Consider the following 16584-nt stretch of genomic DNA (forward strand, 5'->3'; position numbering starts at 1 on the left):
GCATCGCTTGCCTGCCACTTTACAAATTCCTGTAGAGATGTTTATGATGAAGTACCTTTCTCAAATATAAGCTGTTTTTATTCTTGTATTAGTCTGCTTAACGTTCATCTGATTTTCTGGTGTCGTTATGTGTAGTGGAAATGTGTATGTGTATCAGGATAAGTCCTTCATATTCTTTTGTGTGTACATGTATGTACCTGTAGTACTCTGTGTGTGTGTGTCTGGGCAGGGCAAGGCAGCACCATAATTCCAGGGAAAATGGAGGAGGTGACTGCAAGTCACCCACTTACTCACTGGCGTATGCTGTGGGAAACCTGCATTTTGTGGCTTTGTAGTGCACTTGCTTTTTAGACAAGGCAGGCAAGAAGGCAGACATCCCCTTCTCATTAACAAATTTATTGCTTACAACTCCTATGTTAAACAAACCTAGTGTCAGCTCCCAAATGAAGAGCTGCATTGGAAATCACACATAACTACAACAGGTGCTGAGCTGGCAGTTTCACAGAAGGTTGTGAAATTTGATCACACAATGGGAAATAGAGCCACTCCTTGAGGGCAATATCTGAAAACATAATGGGGAACCGCCCTTCAAAGGTGATCTGTGTAATAATGGGGCCTAGAAACAGTTTCTACCTGCTTTGCTTAGAAAATTATAAACATTTTTAATAGTGTTGCTGTTTTTTTGCACAAGCACACTATATTTAGCTCTACTTCAACTAGTCCTGCCCTCAGACACACCCAAGGCAATAAACTGTCCTGTGTCTACTTGCCACTAACATCATTTCAAGTTGGAATCTATTAATGAGTTTTCCGTTCTCTTTATGTCCTGGTCTCATTGTTAGCTTCTCTTCTCTGTCTTAGATTACTGCCCTGCCTTTCACCTGTCTCCTTCTGGAAGCTGGGGATTTGAATACCCTTCAAGTATGTTTTGCTGCAGCCATTTTATGGTAAGTCTCTAACTTTATATACTCAAATATGCTAATGAACATGGAACGCCCAGCATTACTGCAGTGGTCCCATGACACTCCATGCTACTTGATGTCTTTCTTCTTGAGATTGCCATAAAGATTGCACCTGTGCTCCTGCATGTGCTTATGCACACCACAGCCTCTGAATAATGTAGAGTAATAGAAAAGACTTCAAAGAATCGTAACACAGTTTTAAAGGACTGGAAGGAGAGGATGATGGGAAATGTTATAAGAATTCATCATTTCCTGCTTAGCTAAGCAGTAATTTAGAAGTACACGTAAACTATGTGCAAGTATTTCAAAGAAAACAAAAAACAAACAAAAGCTATGCACACTGCCTTGATGCTGGAGACAAAGAGCAAAGAAGGAAGGGAGAGGTTTGCAGCAAATCTTCTGCTTGGGTTTGTCATTTTGTTAAGCTCTCAGACACAAGATGAGCAGGGTAATGAAAATATTTCGACAGACTTGGATATTATTTGATAGAGGTAAATGCAAAGGGAAAGAAGGTGAGTGGGTTAGCAGTGATCTGAGTAAGTCCTTACATGAACGAGATCAGTTGCTCAGGAATTCTGATATTTTTTTAGATCAGATGTACAATGCACTTTGTCCTAGGCTACCATTGATTAGGAGAGAAAAAGGAAGGAGAAAGATTTTGAAGAGTTTGCATGCTATTTTGGAGTGAAATTGACTCATAACATCACTTACATTAAAGCAATGATGGTTAAGTATGATCTTAGTAATGCAATAGACTCTGTGCAAAAGCTTAGGCAGGCAACAACAAAACAAGTGATTTAACTTGAAGTTCAATGGCACATATTGTCTGACTGTTCTGTTAGAACCCAACCTTATCTATTGGAATTAGGTGCTTGATTTCCAAAGTGTCTTTGGAAATTCAGATGCTAATAACATCCAAAATTCCAGTGTCTGTCAGTTTAGTCATTAGGAATCTATATGTTATTGAAAATCCATTCCTGCAGAATAGGGATTAAACACTTAACTGTGTAAGGGGCTTTTAAAAAGATAAGTCTTGGCATTGAGAGTCCATGTAATTGGGAGTCCAAGAAAATTACACTTTCAATAATAAAGTAATTATTATTGTAATGTTAACAGAAATATTGACTTTGCTAACTTATCTGATTGCTGCGAGTTATGTAAAGGACATGGACAAGCAGTTGAAACATGGAAGACAAATACAGGTAGTGATGTTTTAATAGAAAAAAATCTCCATAACACAGGGATTACATAAAAATCTTTAGTTTGATTATACATCAGGACACAAGGATTTCCCCATTCTCAAGAGAGTATTACTATTCCTATCACGACCTTGCAGGCTGTAATCTTACATAAATAACAATAGAACATACATTCTAGGAAGAGTCTTTTAAAATCAAAACAGAGCGAACTGTAAATAAATATATTGCAAAGTAATAGAATGGCCTGCCGCTGTTTGATTTGTGTATAATCATACAATACATGCCTTAGTATGAATGCCCGTAGAGTATACAACAATCTTATATACATTTTGAACATATACACAGACGCCTGTATATTTGTAGAGAGGTAAATATTAGTGTTAGGTTTAATGATACAAGCATGAAAACAGGCACATAGAGTCTCTCTTCTCCCTTTTACTTATGCACCTCTTTCTTCTTTCTCGCTCATTGCAGATCTTGGGCTTTAGAAGCAGAGCTTGAAAGACAAAGGCTGTGGGTAGAACTTGGGGAAAATGTACCACTGCTACATTAGAGACAAAATCTAAAGATGTCTGTAACAGCTGAAAAGCAAAAGGCTACTTCAACTTTCTGCTGGGGTAACAAAATTGCCTACTAAAATGGAATTGTTAGGCAATTTATTGCTGTTATCAACAGAGTGATTTTGCTTGTAGGTGGCATGCCCTTTTCCACAGAATAGCCCCTCTCAACCATTGCTTGTGTAGATAGATGATAGTCTTGCTCACGCTGCAGCTCTGTCGCACAGAATTGTTGGTTCCTTTGTCTTTCCATATTACTAGCATGAACCTGTCTTGTTTGCCCAAACTGGGAAGGTTTGCAGTTGGAACAAGGATGCAGCCCAGGTGTTGATGCTTAGAGTTATTGTCAGAACTCCTAGGATGTTCAGTACAAATCCAGCTTTGGCCTAGAATTATAAAGAAGAAGGGTCATTAGTTGAACTGGTTATTTCTTTCCTTCCCTGCTGATTAGAGTTGTTCGTATGGATAGCTTTTCTGTCTTGCCTCTTTGGCCTTTATTCACAACTCCAGCAGAAAATCTGCTATACTGAGTCCTATGAGGTGCCTTGAAAAGGCAGTATATTTCTGTGTTCCCCAGTTCATGCAAGAGTGGAATTTTCCTCCATTTGAATTTAGGAATTTCAGAGCCTATTTATTCTTCTCAGACACTTTCATTTGGCATGAGCTAGAAGAATCAGATGTTTAGTGTTAGCATGCTATTTTTTTTTTTTTACCTTCAGAAAGTCTAAGTAGTTTTAATCAAATTACATTTCACCTGGTTTTCTTCCCAAAATATAATTTGTATTAGGGGAAACTGAGTTTCATTGGATAGAGCTCTTATGCTAGAAGTCCTGAAATTCTTTTCATCTATGTATTCAGGGCTTTCTCTTCTGATCCGGCATTTATCTGTAATGTTACTTTGGTTTTCTTCTGGATCAATTATAAATTAGAAAAACTATCAAGGGACATGGCATTCTTCTCCTTTCTTTTTCATATTGAGAAAGGGTGTCAGGGCAGCCTAGAGAGTTGTACAAGATCTTGCTCTAATCCCTGCAGAAGAATTGTACAGAATGGCAGGATGATAGGACTCTTTTAGCCTTCCCTATGATCTGCATTTGGGCTTTTGGAACAGTTACACGGTTACCATTTCTCATCGGCAGCAAGCTCCTATTGGAACATCTTCAAGAGGCCTTTCTTGGATGTTTTCTAAAAACTCAGTAGCGTATTCGTAAGGCTCTGAGTACGTTAGAGTCAGAGTGACCCTTTATTAATTCACACATGTATGTTCTTCTTTTCATTTGACTTTAGCAGAGTACAGTCAGTTTTCTAACATTCTTTCAAGAAGAACCAATATTAAAAAAGGGAAGATAAAAACTAGTGATGAAAACTCTGAAAAGAAACATGCTTTTGCTTACCATATCTATAACCTTGAGTTGTCCATACGAGAAGACAATAGCATTAGGAGGAGTGGCCACTGGGAGCATGAACGCCAACGATGCAGAAAGCGTACAGGGCAGCATGATATAGAGTGGATTGAGGCAGATCGCTTCAGCCTGTGCAGGAAGGAGAGCAAAGATGGTGCTGGTTGATATACAAAAATGCATAGAGATCTCCTGAGGGAAGACTGTATTTGTCCATGTCAGAAACCCCATTCTTTCACAAATGCTGTAGCCACTCATATTTTGGTTCTGATTTAAAAGCTTCTGCTCAATTTTTTTTATGCAGCAAAAGCAAGAATTGCTTTTGTGGTCAGTGCTTTGTGTTCCTCATTGTGGAACCTGATTGCTGCTGCAGTATAGATTAATAATAATGGTTGTATTCAATTCTAAAACCAGGAAAGCTAATGTAAAATGACTTCAAACTGGTTAAGAACAAAATTAAATTATCAGTGGAACTAGGATAGCCCAAAATCTGAAGATAAGTGGATAAGTTTACAAGTTAGTTGGAGTCAGTGGCCTATGCAAAAAGATTTTGGTGTAGCTTATTCAGATTCTATCAGGAACCAGGATTTCACGCTGCAGAAATATGTCTACCCCAGCAACAGCAGTCTTCTGTGGAAATGCAAAAGTCTGAATTAGGTCATGGAGACTGACTAAAGGTATCACCTTTACAGAGACTTCTGGAAGGTTAGTGGTTGGAGTGAAATATAGTAATGGAATGTTGCAGGGAAGCAAATGCTGCTGCCTCTATCCAGAATAAATAGGAAAAATCAATTCAGCTGGCAGTGACCTCATGGGGTTGTTTAGGCCAGAAGGCAAAGTCTAATAGGCCAGTGAATTTAATCCCTTTACCTTTCACCAACAATGATTTTAGAAAGGTTGAACTAAACATATAGTGTATGGAAATATATATGCACATATAAAAATATATATGTGAATATATGTATATTTTAAATCTCTTCTCCTAATCAAATACCTGAACCAGTGCTTGGCATTGTCAGCTAGTTAGTTTGTTTAATTGAGCAGATATATACTTGGAGCAGAGATGAAAGCTGTTTTTATGAAATACTTTGAAACACTGAAACTTACCATTGAAGCCAGAATAGGGAGAAAGAGGGTAGTAGTGGCTACATTGCTGGTGCACTCAGTGAAAGTGGCAATGAGGAGACACAGCACGAAAGCAATAGCTGGATGAGGGATGCTCTCCAGAGGAGTCAATTTGTTGCCTAGCCATGAAGACAGACCAGATTCCTGTTAGGGAAGAAAAGGAAGTGGTCTGTCAAGATGGTAGGCTGGGGAACAAATTCCCATGTCACCATCCAGTTACATTTCCCTTACCAGTTTCACCCTCCATTTTTTCAGAAGTTCTTATACAAACTGCCTTCTACAGAAGGACATGTAGAGGCTTTGTTCAAAGACTCAATAATTCAATAGGTCAAATAAAAATCAACATACTCTCCATTCCAGAGCCTTTGAAAGAAGAAGATACTGTATTTACAATACTTTATTGATAACAAATAATTATTTCTCTCTTCAGACCATTAGTTGTACATGGATTTTTTTTTTTTTAAATCTAAACTAAGATCTTTGAATTTGCTTTCTAAAATACCTAAATATATCCTAGGATATATTCTAGCTATTAGTATAGTTTCATCACAGCTGAGTCTGAGATCTTCATCAGTTTTCTGAAGCTCTTCTTTCCTTTCATCTTTTTCAGACACTGGGAAATACCAGCATCTTCCCTGGTATTCAGGGCTGTAATTTGGGCGTCATTTTTATTGGTCTTTCTCTCAAGAGGATGTATCCTTACTCTGTCTTGCTTCTTCATGCACTATGGCTTAGCTTTCTTACTGTTTTTGCAAACACCGTTCTTCTCCATGTCCTCCTTATTTAATGTCTCGACTACTTCAGCCTAACACTGAAAAGTGCTGTCTTATAGGAGGGTTGGAATCTATCTTCAAAGGACTGGTCTAATTCTATGTCCTACTGCAGGATTGGCTCTACCTATATTATTCCTGACAAATGTTTTTCTAACTTGTAGTTAAAAATCTCCAAAGATCTCAAAATCTCCTCAAATGATTTATTCAAGTGCTCAACTATCTTTGCAGTTGAAACATTTTCCTAATGCTTAACCTGAATCTCCTTTACTGCAGTGTAAGTCCTTTAGTGCTTGTTCTAGCCACAATGAGAATAGAAAAAAGTATACTGTCTTCCTTTTTGACACAGCCTTTTATGCATTTGATGACTTTTTAGAATAAATTAATGTAATTTCTAGAATCTTTCATTTTCCCAACATTTTTTCCAGACTCATGATCATTCTTGTTACTCTCCTCTAAAATTTATTCATCTAGTCCACATATTGTTGAAGAATGATATCCAGAACTTAATATATTAATGTACCTGAGGACTTACCAGTCCTGAGTGAAAGGATATAATTTTACATGTCTTATGTATGATGCTCCTACCTATAGTTTCCAGGTGCTTTTTCCTCAGTAGTGATATAAAAATATTGACTTGAATTAATTTTATGAGCAGCTTTATAACCTATCCAGCCATTTACACATCTTGTATTTGTGGTACTTGATTATTCCTACCTGTTTCCCATATTGAGTTGCATCCTTGTTTTCTGTTTTATAGTAACACTTTTACAATCCTTAGTGATCTTTGATTTCTAAACTAGTATTCCCAGGTGCTTGAAGCCTTTTCCAATTTGATTACTGTCTGCATATTTAATAAATATATTGTCTTTTCTATCATCTAAGTCATTACTGAAAAATAATTTGTAGCACTGGACTCCTTGCAGATGCCTGCAGAAGTATATCAGTACATCCTTCAGTCTGACAGCCTGACATTCTTACCTGCTTCTTAAGGTTTTCTAGCTAGCTGTGCATCAGTCTTATAGTATTTTAATTTAAATCATATTTCCATAAGTAGTTTATGTTTGAAATAGTTTGGAAACACATCCTGGGCACATTAACCTCTCATGTTTGCCATATTGATTAAGTTTTGTTGAATAGAATCTGTAATGTATTGGGGTATTTTCTTAATCATCCACTTTTCTAGAAATATAGTTAATTATGCTGCCTTGACTGGTAGTGCATGTTGGTTGCGCAGGCAACAATGATTTGTTCTTCTAACCATAGCACTCCTCCTAAGGGTGGCGAAGTCTGTCTTAGTGCCACTGGCTGCGGAAATGCTCGTTTGGTGCTACCAGTGTGCCCTCTTCTGTTCTAGAAGAGCACACACAAAAAGTAAGATGGAGAGTGTGCAGTAATCAGCTTATCCAGTAAGCAAAGGAATGTTACCTCGCTGCCTTTGGCTAAGGCAAAGCCACCTCCCAGCAGCAAAACAATGTTCCATGGCATTTTCTGATGAACTGTTTTCCAGTCCAGGAGAGCTGAGGGTACTGGAATCTTTGGTTTGCTGTCTGAAAACCAAAAAGATTTTGTAAGCCCTGTTACATTCTTCACAGAAAAGAGAACTTGTGAGTGGGAAGTGATTTTAGGCTGAACATTAGGAAAAACTTTCTGTCAGCAAGATCAACTAGATTATGAAATTATCTCCTGAAGGAAACGATGGGAGCCTCAGCAACAAAGATTTTAAAACTTGACTTGCAAAAATACTAATGAATAATCTGTTGTTGCTCCAAGAGGCATAGCAAAGTGAACTAAATGTATGACTGGATTAAAAGTATGGAAACATATCCTCAGAACTGTACGTGTTTCTGTTAAGTCACCTATTCTTTCCAGAAGAATCCAGCTTCAGAACCTTTAGTGTACTAATCTCTGGAGCACTGCTTGGATAAGTGTTTTTCACTTAGTGCAGTTACAAGAAACAGAGATCTTTCACGTGATATATGCCTTGCCTAGCCTAAAGCATGTAGCCATAACTATGCAGGAAATGCAGTTTGATATCTTGTTTAATGTTTGAAATTTCCTTTGTAAATCTAAAACGTAAAGAAACTTCCTGTGCTCCTTTTCTGACACTTAAGTTTTGATGCCTTCAGTAAACTTACTTGTTTGTTTTTTGTCTTCACCACTGGTACGGGAGAGAGATGTAGGAATCTCAGAAGGGATGATGAACATCAAAATTGAAATGAAGATGACAGCTGTAGCGTCAGTGACAAAGCTGTAATAGGTCAGTCAGAAAATTAGTCTGTGTTTTAAGATGCATAGGGAACTGAAAGAACAGGTAGCGCAATAATAAGTGAAAGTTTTGCATGTAAACTTGGTATGATGGTAGAGAGAGGCTTGTTCACAGACGAGCTAGTAGTAACTCCATCTGGGAATACAGATGCAGTATGATCTGGGAAGTGAGAAGTCAAGCTACACTTTACATTTCTAGGATTTCCTGCTTTATTTTTGCTCAAAGTTAGGAGGAAAAGTGATGATACCTTGTATCGTCTTTGTTGAAGAGAGTAGTTGCCCAACCTGGCATGAAACCAGGGTCTCTAGTAAACCACAGCAGTACCAGTACTATGAAGAGGACCAAAACTGTTATCTCTGCAAATTTCATTGAGCCCAACTTCTTGTGCTCATCCTTGATAATGCCATAAGCCCGTTGCTCCTTAGCCTTTGCAGACTCACTTGCAGCACAACCAAAATTCTTCTGAAAACTAGAAAGAAAATGGACAAGAGACATCAGAGACATTTGCCAGACATCTTCAGATTCAAGAATCCAAATTCTGTAACTCAGCCATATTGCCATATATATACACGTAAGTACACATATATACACACATTTATGTACATACACACACACATATGTATGTATATATAAAAATTATCATAGCATCAACAGCCATAGGTGTGGATAGTAACTGCATTGTACTACATGCTATCGAGATGAATGAAAAGAAGCTTCCTGCCCCCAAAAACTCATGATCCAAATATAAAAAATTGCAATATCTGGACACAGATGGGAAATGATGACAATGCTAGTGTGACTGACAGGACAATATGATCACCAGTGAGTAAACAGTTGCCAAGTTTTTTTAATTACAGAAAAGGAGAATTTTTAAAGAGGAATTTGAAGAATAAGAAAGTGCTTTTGCAGATGTTTATAGAGCTCTTTCCAGTTAGAGAAAAAGAGGTTGGCAGTAACATAAAACTGATAGTCTAAGTATTAAACAGGTAGGTAATGCAAGCTGGTCATATGGGTATGTTAGAGTTGGGAACTGGCGCAATATTAATCCCATGGGTCTGTAGCAACTCTCATCATAACGGTATTTCCTGGCTATGTGTAGAAATCAATTAATGGAGTGTTGTCATTCCTGGTTTGAAGCACAACAATTTTTTTGGACATGACAGAAATGCTGCAGAATATGTTATATTTAGTTAAAGCTTCTATTTTGACTTAGCACTAAAGAGGTAGCCTGGAATATATTTAGCTGGGATTTGATCAGGTTCCCTGGAGAAGAGGTTGCAGCATTTTAACAGGTACTTAGTATGCAGTTCTGCTATTGTCTTTTGTAGATGAGGGTGTTTTTTTTTTTTTTTTAACTTGCTGTCTGACTTTTAAGCACAGGTTCAATAATAAAAGTATCAATTATGTTACAATATGTGATGAGTACCTAATAACAGAAGAATCAGCTGTGTTACAGTTTGTAAAGAGTACTTACTTAAAGCCCAAGAACATTATCTGCAGCCAAATCCAGGACAAAAGCAACAACAGGATCATGGTGGGAAAAGCAAAGGAGAACCAAGAGGCAAAGGTGATCACGTTGTCATTGCCAGGAAAGAGCCTGTAAAATACAGATGGCTGTCAGCATCCAAAACTCTGCAGTTTCTTCTGTATTTAATTGCTGATTCAGAAAAGAGGAGGTACTATGCAGCCCACTAAGGAAGAGAAGATAACTTCCCTGCAGAGTTACCAAATTGATATTTTCCTCCTCTGTGTTTGCTAGAAGTCAGCTGTAGCACAAAGATGCAGCTAGTGAGTATATAATCCCAAATTCAACCAGACTTACTCATCAACCTGTCCTTTCAGTACCAGATTTGGTGTCGTCCCAGTCAGAGTTGCAATCCCACCAATACTGGCTGAGTAACAAATAGAGAGGGACATTCCCTTGCAGAGTTTCTTGTGATTCTCTTCCAGAAGCTTTTCATTGTTATGATTCTTGTCTTCCTCAACTGTCATAACATGACTATCACCTACGTCCAAAGATAGGAAAAAAAGTTACAGAAGCTAGATTGGATAGGAAAAGGTCTTGTGCCTGTATAATGCAGTACATCAAGAGTAGGACACAATAGACTCAAAGGTGATGGTTCCAAATTTACTTATTTTAGGGCTGACACTGTTAGTTCTTTGATATTAAGTCCATTTTCTTTGGTTGTCCTGATATAAGGCAGGTTTTTGGAAAAAGATATTTCTAAAAATAGAGGCACACAAGGCTGAAATGTGTGATAATGTACAAATATCCTGCAGACACTCCTCAGTGAACTAGGGCAATATCTGAACTACACATGAGAAGAGAGAGAGAAAAGAATTCAGGAAGGTGCAACAGAGTTGTAGGAGTTGGAATCAAGGTAACTCGCTGTGTACCAGCATCTGACTAGGGGCACTGTGGCTTACAGTCAGAAATACCTGAGCAGGCTCAAAGATTGGAAGAGGGAAAGACAACTGGTAAAGAGATACTTTTGTATGGTTGTATATCTTTGGGTTAGACATTATAATCTTTATCTAACCTTCCACATAAAACAGGCCAGGAAATTTCCCTCAGGAATTCCTGATTATCTGATAATTTACACAGTAGATTACAGTTGAGCTAACATAAGTGTATAGGGAAATATCAAGCCTAATGTTAGGACTTCAGCTAACAGAGAATTTATACATTCTGTTGTTTTATTGATTAGTTATTCATCTTTGCAATCTAACTTCAGCCAGGTCAGTAGATCTTACTATGGTTTTGTTTGATTCATGGAAGAGCATCATAAATGCTGTGTTACATAGTCAGAATGCCTTAGGTACATTCCTCTTTTAGAATTTAGAAGCAACTATAATGACAGTGAAGAAGGCATCAAGTCACCTTCCATTATCCCAATGAGAAAAACACCCATAACCCATTCACCTTTTTGGTCTGTCACTTTGAAGCTATTTGGTTTAGTTGATTCTTCCTGCAGTTCAAAGGCTTTATTGATGTTTTCAGACACTTCCTCATCTGGGCTAGCCTCTAGTTCTGACTTGTGCAACTGATCCAACACTGCTTGTGCTATTGGCACCATCATGGCAGTGGTGGCAGTGTTGCTGATCCACATTGAAAGGAAGGCAGTCACAATCATGAAACCCATGAGAAGTCTGAAGTAAAGAGATTTGAAAAGCCAGTTCAGAACTCAGAGATGCAATCCCTTTTTTTATTATAAAGCTTTGGTTACAAATGTTAGGCCTGGAAAGTGCTTAACAATTAACATCTAGAATCTCCTTTTACCCTAGTCTGCTTTAAATAACTCAAGCAATGGAAATTTCTTAATGTGAAAGATACAGTCAGATTTAAGCTACATTTTTCTTTTGGTAATTTCAACCAATTGTGTTTTCACATTCTTATGACTAGGAAAGTAGGAGCTGGTATCCTAGAGCAAACAGTTTATTTTAGCCAGTATCCTGTTTGTTCTACATGCTTCAGAAGAAGACATACCATCTCAATAATACATATTAATATATTTTGAAGAGGAATTGCAAACTGAGTTTGATCCCAAGTGGCAATCAGTTTAAACAATAAGGAAGATGATCATTTTCAGATGATTTTATCTGACCTCTATTGTTTAAGATTCTCTTCTGATTCATATAAAAATTGAATCCTTGTCTCAGTATTGCTATTATTTGTCTCAAAATTATTCTCTAGATGTGATGTAGCTTATACATTATATCCGAAGGGCTCTATCTTGTATGCATTTTTATTCTTTTGCTTTGTAATTTCCTTCATTATTCTCTCGTCTCATGATCTGAGACAAGTTAAATAGCCTCTGCATAGCTTAAGCTTCTCATCTGGTAAATATTTATTGCTTCCAAAACAAGCATCCCCATATTTTCTCTTTTCTTTGCAATCGGTATAAGGCTTAGAAAGTTTACATTTTCTAAGGTCGAGGTGAAGCCTTTCCTGATTGTTTAAAGCTGTGCTTCTGGCCAAGCTCAATGCCCTTATCTTTTCAGAATCAATTGTCTTGGTTCCTATTTCTTCACCAAAAGCAATTTAAAACTCAAAAAAGAGGCACCAGGTCTGCAACATATCAAAGGATCCCAGTTCCTTAGGTTTCCAGGCACTATCTAACTCACTTGGACTTTAGAAAATCAGTTTTAGGATATGATTTGTAGATTCACATAGGAGACTACAGGCAGCCCATGTCCTTTACCCCACAGCATTTTCATGGCTGTTACTCACAGGGCTGGTCTGACACCAATGATTAGCAAGACCCGCAAAGCAATGCGCTTATGTAGATTCCACTTCTCTACAGCGATGGCCACCAGCAGTCCCCCAATGAAAAGCATATTGGCATCCTTCAGGTATTCCTTGCAGACCTGTGATATGGAACAAGGGAAAGAAAACAATGCTAAGAAGAAGCCAGGGTTTAGAGAGAAGGCATTTTCTGAAGGAGGATCTTGTCGCAACGGCATTTGCACAAGCAACTGTGGATTGCATCTGAATGATGAATTTGCTTTGATTTCAGATTAGCAGCTCCACCCAGAGTTCATTCTAGACACATGCAAGTTTTCTGTTCCATGGAGAGTACAGACAATTCCCTGTGTAACAATAGTGCAATTTTCTCCTCTTTGCACCACGCTCTGGAAGTCACCCTAGAGATAATTTCAAAATAAGAGAAGCTGACTGATAAATAGATAGGCAAACAAGGAATGGATGTCTTACTGTTGCTGAATCCATGACATTCATTAGTGGAAACAGCACGACAGGAAAGAAAGCGGTGACGGCCAATGGCAAGGCTTCTGTGCACCAAAACAGTGCCATCAATATGATAACATAACCACATCGGGCTTCCTGGAAGAAAGAGAGTACAGGCAATCAGAACAGACCATACATCTGACTTAGGCTTTGAGAAGGCAACAGCCCATGATTAAATCCCCTCATTGCCTGATGAAGGATTTTGGTAAAAGGCTGTTTGCTGCCCTCTTTCTCTTCCTTCTATCCTACACATGCAGATCCTGATGAAACAACAAAATATTGAAGAATCTTGTCAGAACTGCAAGGAAAAGATAAGGGCTGCACTGCTTTCAAGTGATTTATTTTGTGATAGAGCCTTCAATGAGGAAAGATAAGAAACTCAGAAACAAATGGATGACTTTGAACTCTTTATGATAAGGGATTGGCAGTTCTCGCATAGACTTCTCGATTTTGCTCATGGAGGTATTTTCTTTTTCATTTATTTCTGTCTGTAATGATCAAGTTGCAGAAAATGTTATTGACCTGGTCAAGGTTTCTCCACCCTTTTCTTTGCAAGTTTGAGGACATTGTCCAGATGAACCCCAGGTGTTTTCAACAGCCTAGACTCCTTGTACTGTAAATACTTTTATCTATTTTTCATCAGATTTTTAGACTCGCTGACAAGCTGTCTGGTCACAGGTCAGTTTCAGCTTCCATTCACTTTGAGTTGCTTCTTTAAGCAAAGTATGATCCTGTATTTCATGTACTCTTTTTTTAGAAAACATTGATTTACTTCTACTTTGGAGAGCAGCTCCAAATTTTGTATATAAATGTTTAACTCAGTACTGGAACTAGAAGGATTCTTTCACATGGCTGGGCTGATAAAGAAAGCAAGAAAAAGTAATACTGCAGAGTACAGTGTCTCCTTCGTTCTGAGACTAGCACAATAATGGGAGCCAGCAGTGGCCAGAGCAAGGGATTTACGGGGAAAAAAGTGATTGTGTGGTCTTGGATCATCCCCTAAAATATGCTGGACAGTACAAATGAAAGTGTACTGATTCTTCTTGAGAAAGCAATGAACAAAAAGACATAGAGAATGTAATGGCTAGATTACAGAGGATTAAACCAAGGAGCCAAAATAGCAGCCAGCAGGATCAAACTTGTGATGCTTTACAGCATACTCAGAACTCCTGAATATGGCATGGAAGTTACAGAGCTGGCGAAGGGAAAGGATGAGCAGGGGAGCTGAGCAGTCTGGAGGAAAGAAGAGGATAGAGGTGGAAAATTACCAGAGCAGCACTGTTGGAGAAGTAAAGCTAAAAAATTTCTGAAGAGAGAAAAAGATGCATTTTTGAGCCTAATTTTTAATGGAAGCAATAGAAACCTTAATTAAATATCCTATCGAGCACTGAATGTAACTTCCCCTTTTGGTGATCCTTTTCTTTCCATTCTTTGTTATCAAGAGAAGCCAATGGGTTCTTCCTGAGAGACCCTGGCAGGGTTTTGGGACATATATTGTAAGGCCAGGGCTATTCTCTTCCAGCCTACTGTGAGCAGGCTTACAGCACAAGCTGGAATAAGACTTTTCACCAAGTCAGTGGTCCTGTAAGTCAGTTTCTCATTCTTTTGCCTTTAGATGAAATCTTTAGCATTGTCTGCTCTTGTTTATTCTAGTCTCCCATGTTATGTCGTTATAGGACAGGTTAATTGCTCAGCAGAACAGATATGTAAAATTTCTACCTGTAAGTTGTCTGCCTATAACCCTGCATGCTGAAGTACAAGCTTTTCCTGCCTAGCAACACCATCGTGTACAATTCTAACACCAGAAAGCTTCTTACAGACTCCGAGGGAACAACAGTGTCCAGGACCTTTCAAATCTTTCTGCTGTAGCTGACTGCATAGAAAGCAGAGAGTCATTTTCAAGCAGGAACTGAAACAAGACTGCCAAGTTATCCCACAGGCAATACCAAAGACCTGCTGTGTGGTAACAATGATTTGAGCAAGTAGGTTTGAACTTAGTGGTCTCAGGAAAAATACCATCTTACTCTGTTTCTGGCTACTTTAGAACTCTTCTGATTCAGCTCTCTGTTAACTTCTTTTGCCTATGAGAAGTTAACTAGCAAAAAATTACTTTTTTGTTTTTCTTTTCAGTAAGCTTTTAAGTGATAGTTTAAGCTATTTTACTTGCATAGCAATGGAATAGGAGGACATGCCTCATCAGTTACCACATTTCACCTCAAGCCAGTGTCACCCTGTCTTTCTTGCTTGCAGTTCTCTGGTCATAGCTCAAAAGACTCTGAAAATACTCAGCTAAAAGAGCTGTGGGAAAGAAGGGGCTTTGGGGCAAGCTGCACAAAAAGACAAGGAACAAGAGCTAGTGGAGTCAAGAATGAACCTTGGGGAAGGAGACAAGAAACTGAGTAAGCAGGGATCAGGAGGCAGGCAGGCAAAGAAACCAGCCGAAGGACTTAGGACTTGATATCCGAAGAGCAGTGACAAGGAGATTGAGACTAGCTATTTAATGGTACTGGGACTGGAATAAGAGACCTGAAGAGCAGAGACTAGAGCTGTCTGCAGGAAGAGATTGGTTGTGGGAGAAAATGAGCCAGAGTGAAGAAGAATCAGAACATTGGCACTCTGCCTACTCTCGGTCCTGTATTTGAATGATCAATGTCTTAGTAGTACCTGCTCCCCTACTCCAAGTTTTTATAGTTTACTTTTCCTCTGAAGGAATTATAAGCAAGGCATCTTCAAAAACTTGACATTTAAAATTTTAAATCATTGTTTAGAAAGATTGTTACAGAAATATGCTAAAGAAAAGAGTGAAATAATCCTCTTTTTTCCTTTTTCTTCCTGGTCCATTTGACCTAGAAAAATGTCTCTTCTATCTGGCAACAACAATGACAAAAAATTAGAAGAGGGTGTGGGTTGGATATTTTTAGAAAATCAGAAGAGGGGTTAAAATTGAACCTAACACTGTAACTTAGATGCACAGGTATGAACTTCAGAATATCAAGTATTTTGCTAAATCAGTTAGATGTGAAGCAAAAGGTACAAAATCACATATGTCATTGTGCATGCTTCTAAAATACGCAATCACAGATGTATCTGTTTATCCTTCTAGATCCTACTGCTTTTATGCCTCCCTACTATCAGTAGTCAGAGGGTCTACTCAGAGAAAAGGCTGTTCAAGCAACAAATGATGGAACTGCCTCTGAGAAGGAACTGAGGTATTCTCTTCAGTTCTGCCACTTAAAAGGAGCAATTCTAAGGAGAGATTTGGCTCTCAAATCCAGTTTTAAAAGTTCTTACCTGGGTAGGAACAACCAGAGGCAGAGGAAGAAACAAAACGGGTAATAGGACAACAATCAGGTAGCTCCTGTAGGCTAGAATCACTTGCCACACGCCAGCCATGGTGCTGGAGCTAGCCCAGTGCTGAAAGGCCCTGAGGTCTGTTTTTAGAGACTATATAAATACTCTGAAATATTAAACATTGACCTCTGGAGGTTGGGTGTTGTTTTTGGAATTGTAATCAGAGAAAGAAGGAAGAGAACAAAGAAGGGAGGGGACAGCAAA

At 38.4% G+C, this 16584-nt stretch overlaps 2 protein-coding genes across 2 annotated transcripts in view; one reads left to right on the top strand and one right to left on the bottom strand.

Moving 5' to 3' along the window:
- SLC46A1 (solute carrier family 46 member 1) overlaps nt 1-16584 on the top strand; it is a 67610-nt gene that overhangs the window by 42922 nt on the left and 8104 nt on the right. Inside the window, exon 4 of the mRNA XM_026105607.2 lies at nt 862-947. The gene's annotated coding sequence lies outside the window, so the exon portion shown is untranslated. The remainder of the gene's footprint in view (nt 1-861; nt 948-16584) is intronic.
- On the bottom strand, nt 2160-16472 carry SLC13A2 (solute carrier family 13 member 2). Its single transcript, XM_026105648.2, has 12 exons — nt 16321-16472; nt 12997-13125; nt 12514-12650; nt 11206-11432; nt 10105-10288; nt 9757-9879; nt 8530-8751; nt 8152-8264; nt 7442-7563; nt 5226-5387; nt 4113-4250; nt 2160-3104 (listed from the first exon to the last, which is right to left on the bottom strand). The coding sequence occupies exons 1-12, from the start codon at nt 16420-16422 to the stop codon at nt 2976-2978; spliced, it is 1788 nt and encodes a 595-aa protein (XP_025961433.1). The 5' UTR covers nt 16423-16472; the 3' UTR covers nt 2160-2975.

This window comes from Dromaius novaehollandiae, chromosome 19 (assembly GCF_036370855.1).
Source record: "Dromaius novaehollandiae isolate bDroNov1 chromosome 19, bDroNov1.hap1, whole genome shotgun sequence".
In the NCBI taxonomy this organism is placed as follows: Eukaryota; Metazoa; Chordata; class Aves; order Casuariiformes; family Dromaiidae; genus Dromaius; species Dromaius novaehollandiae.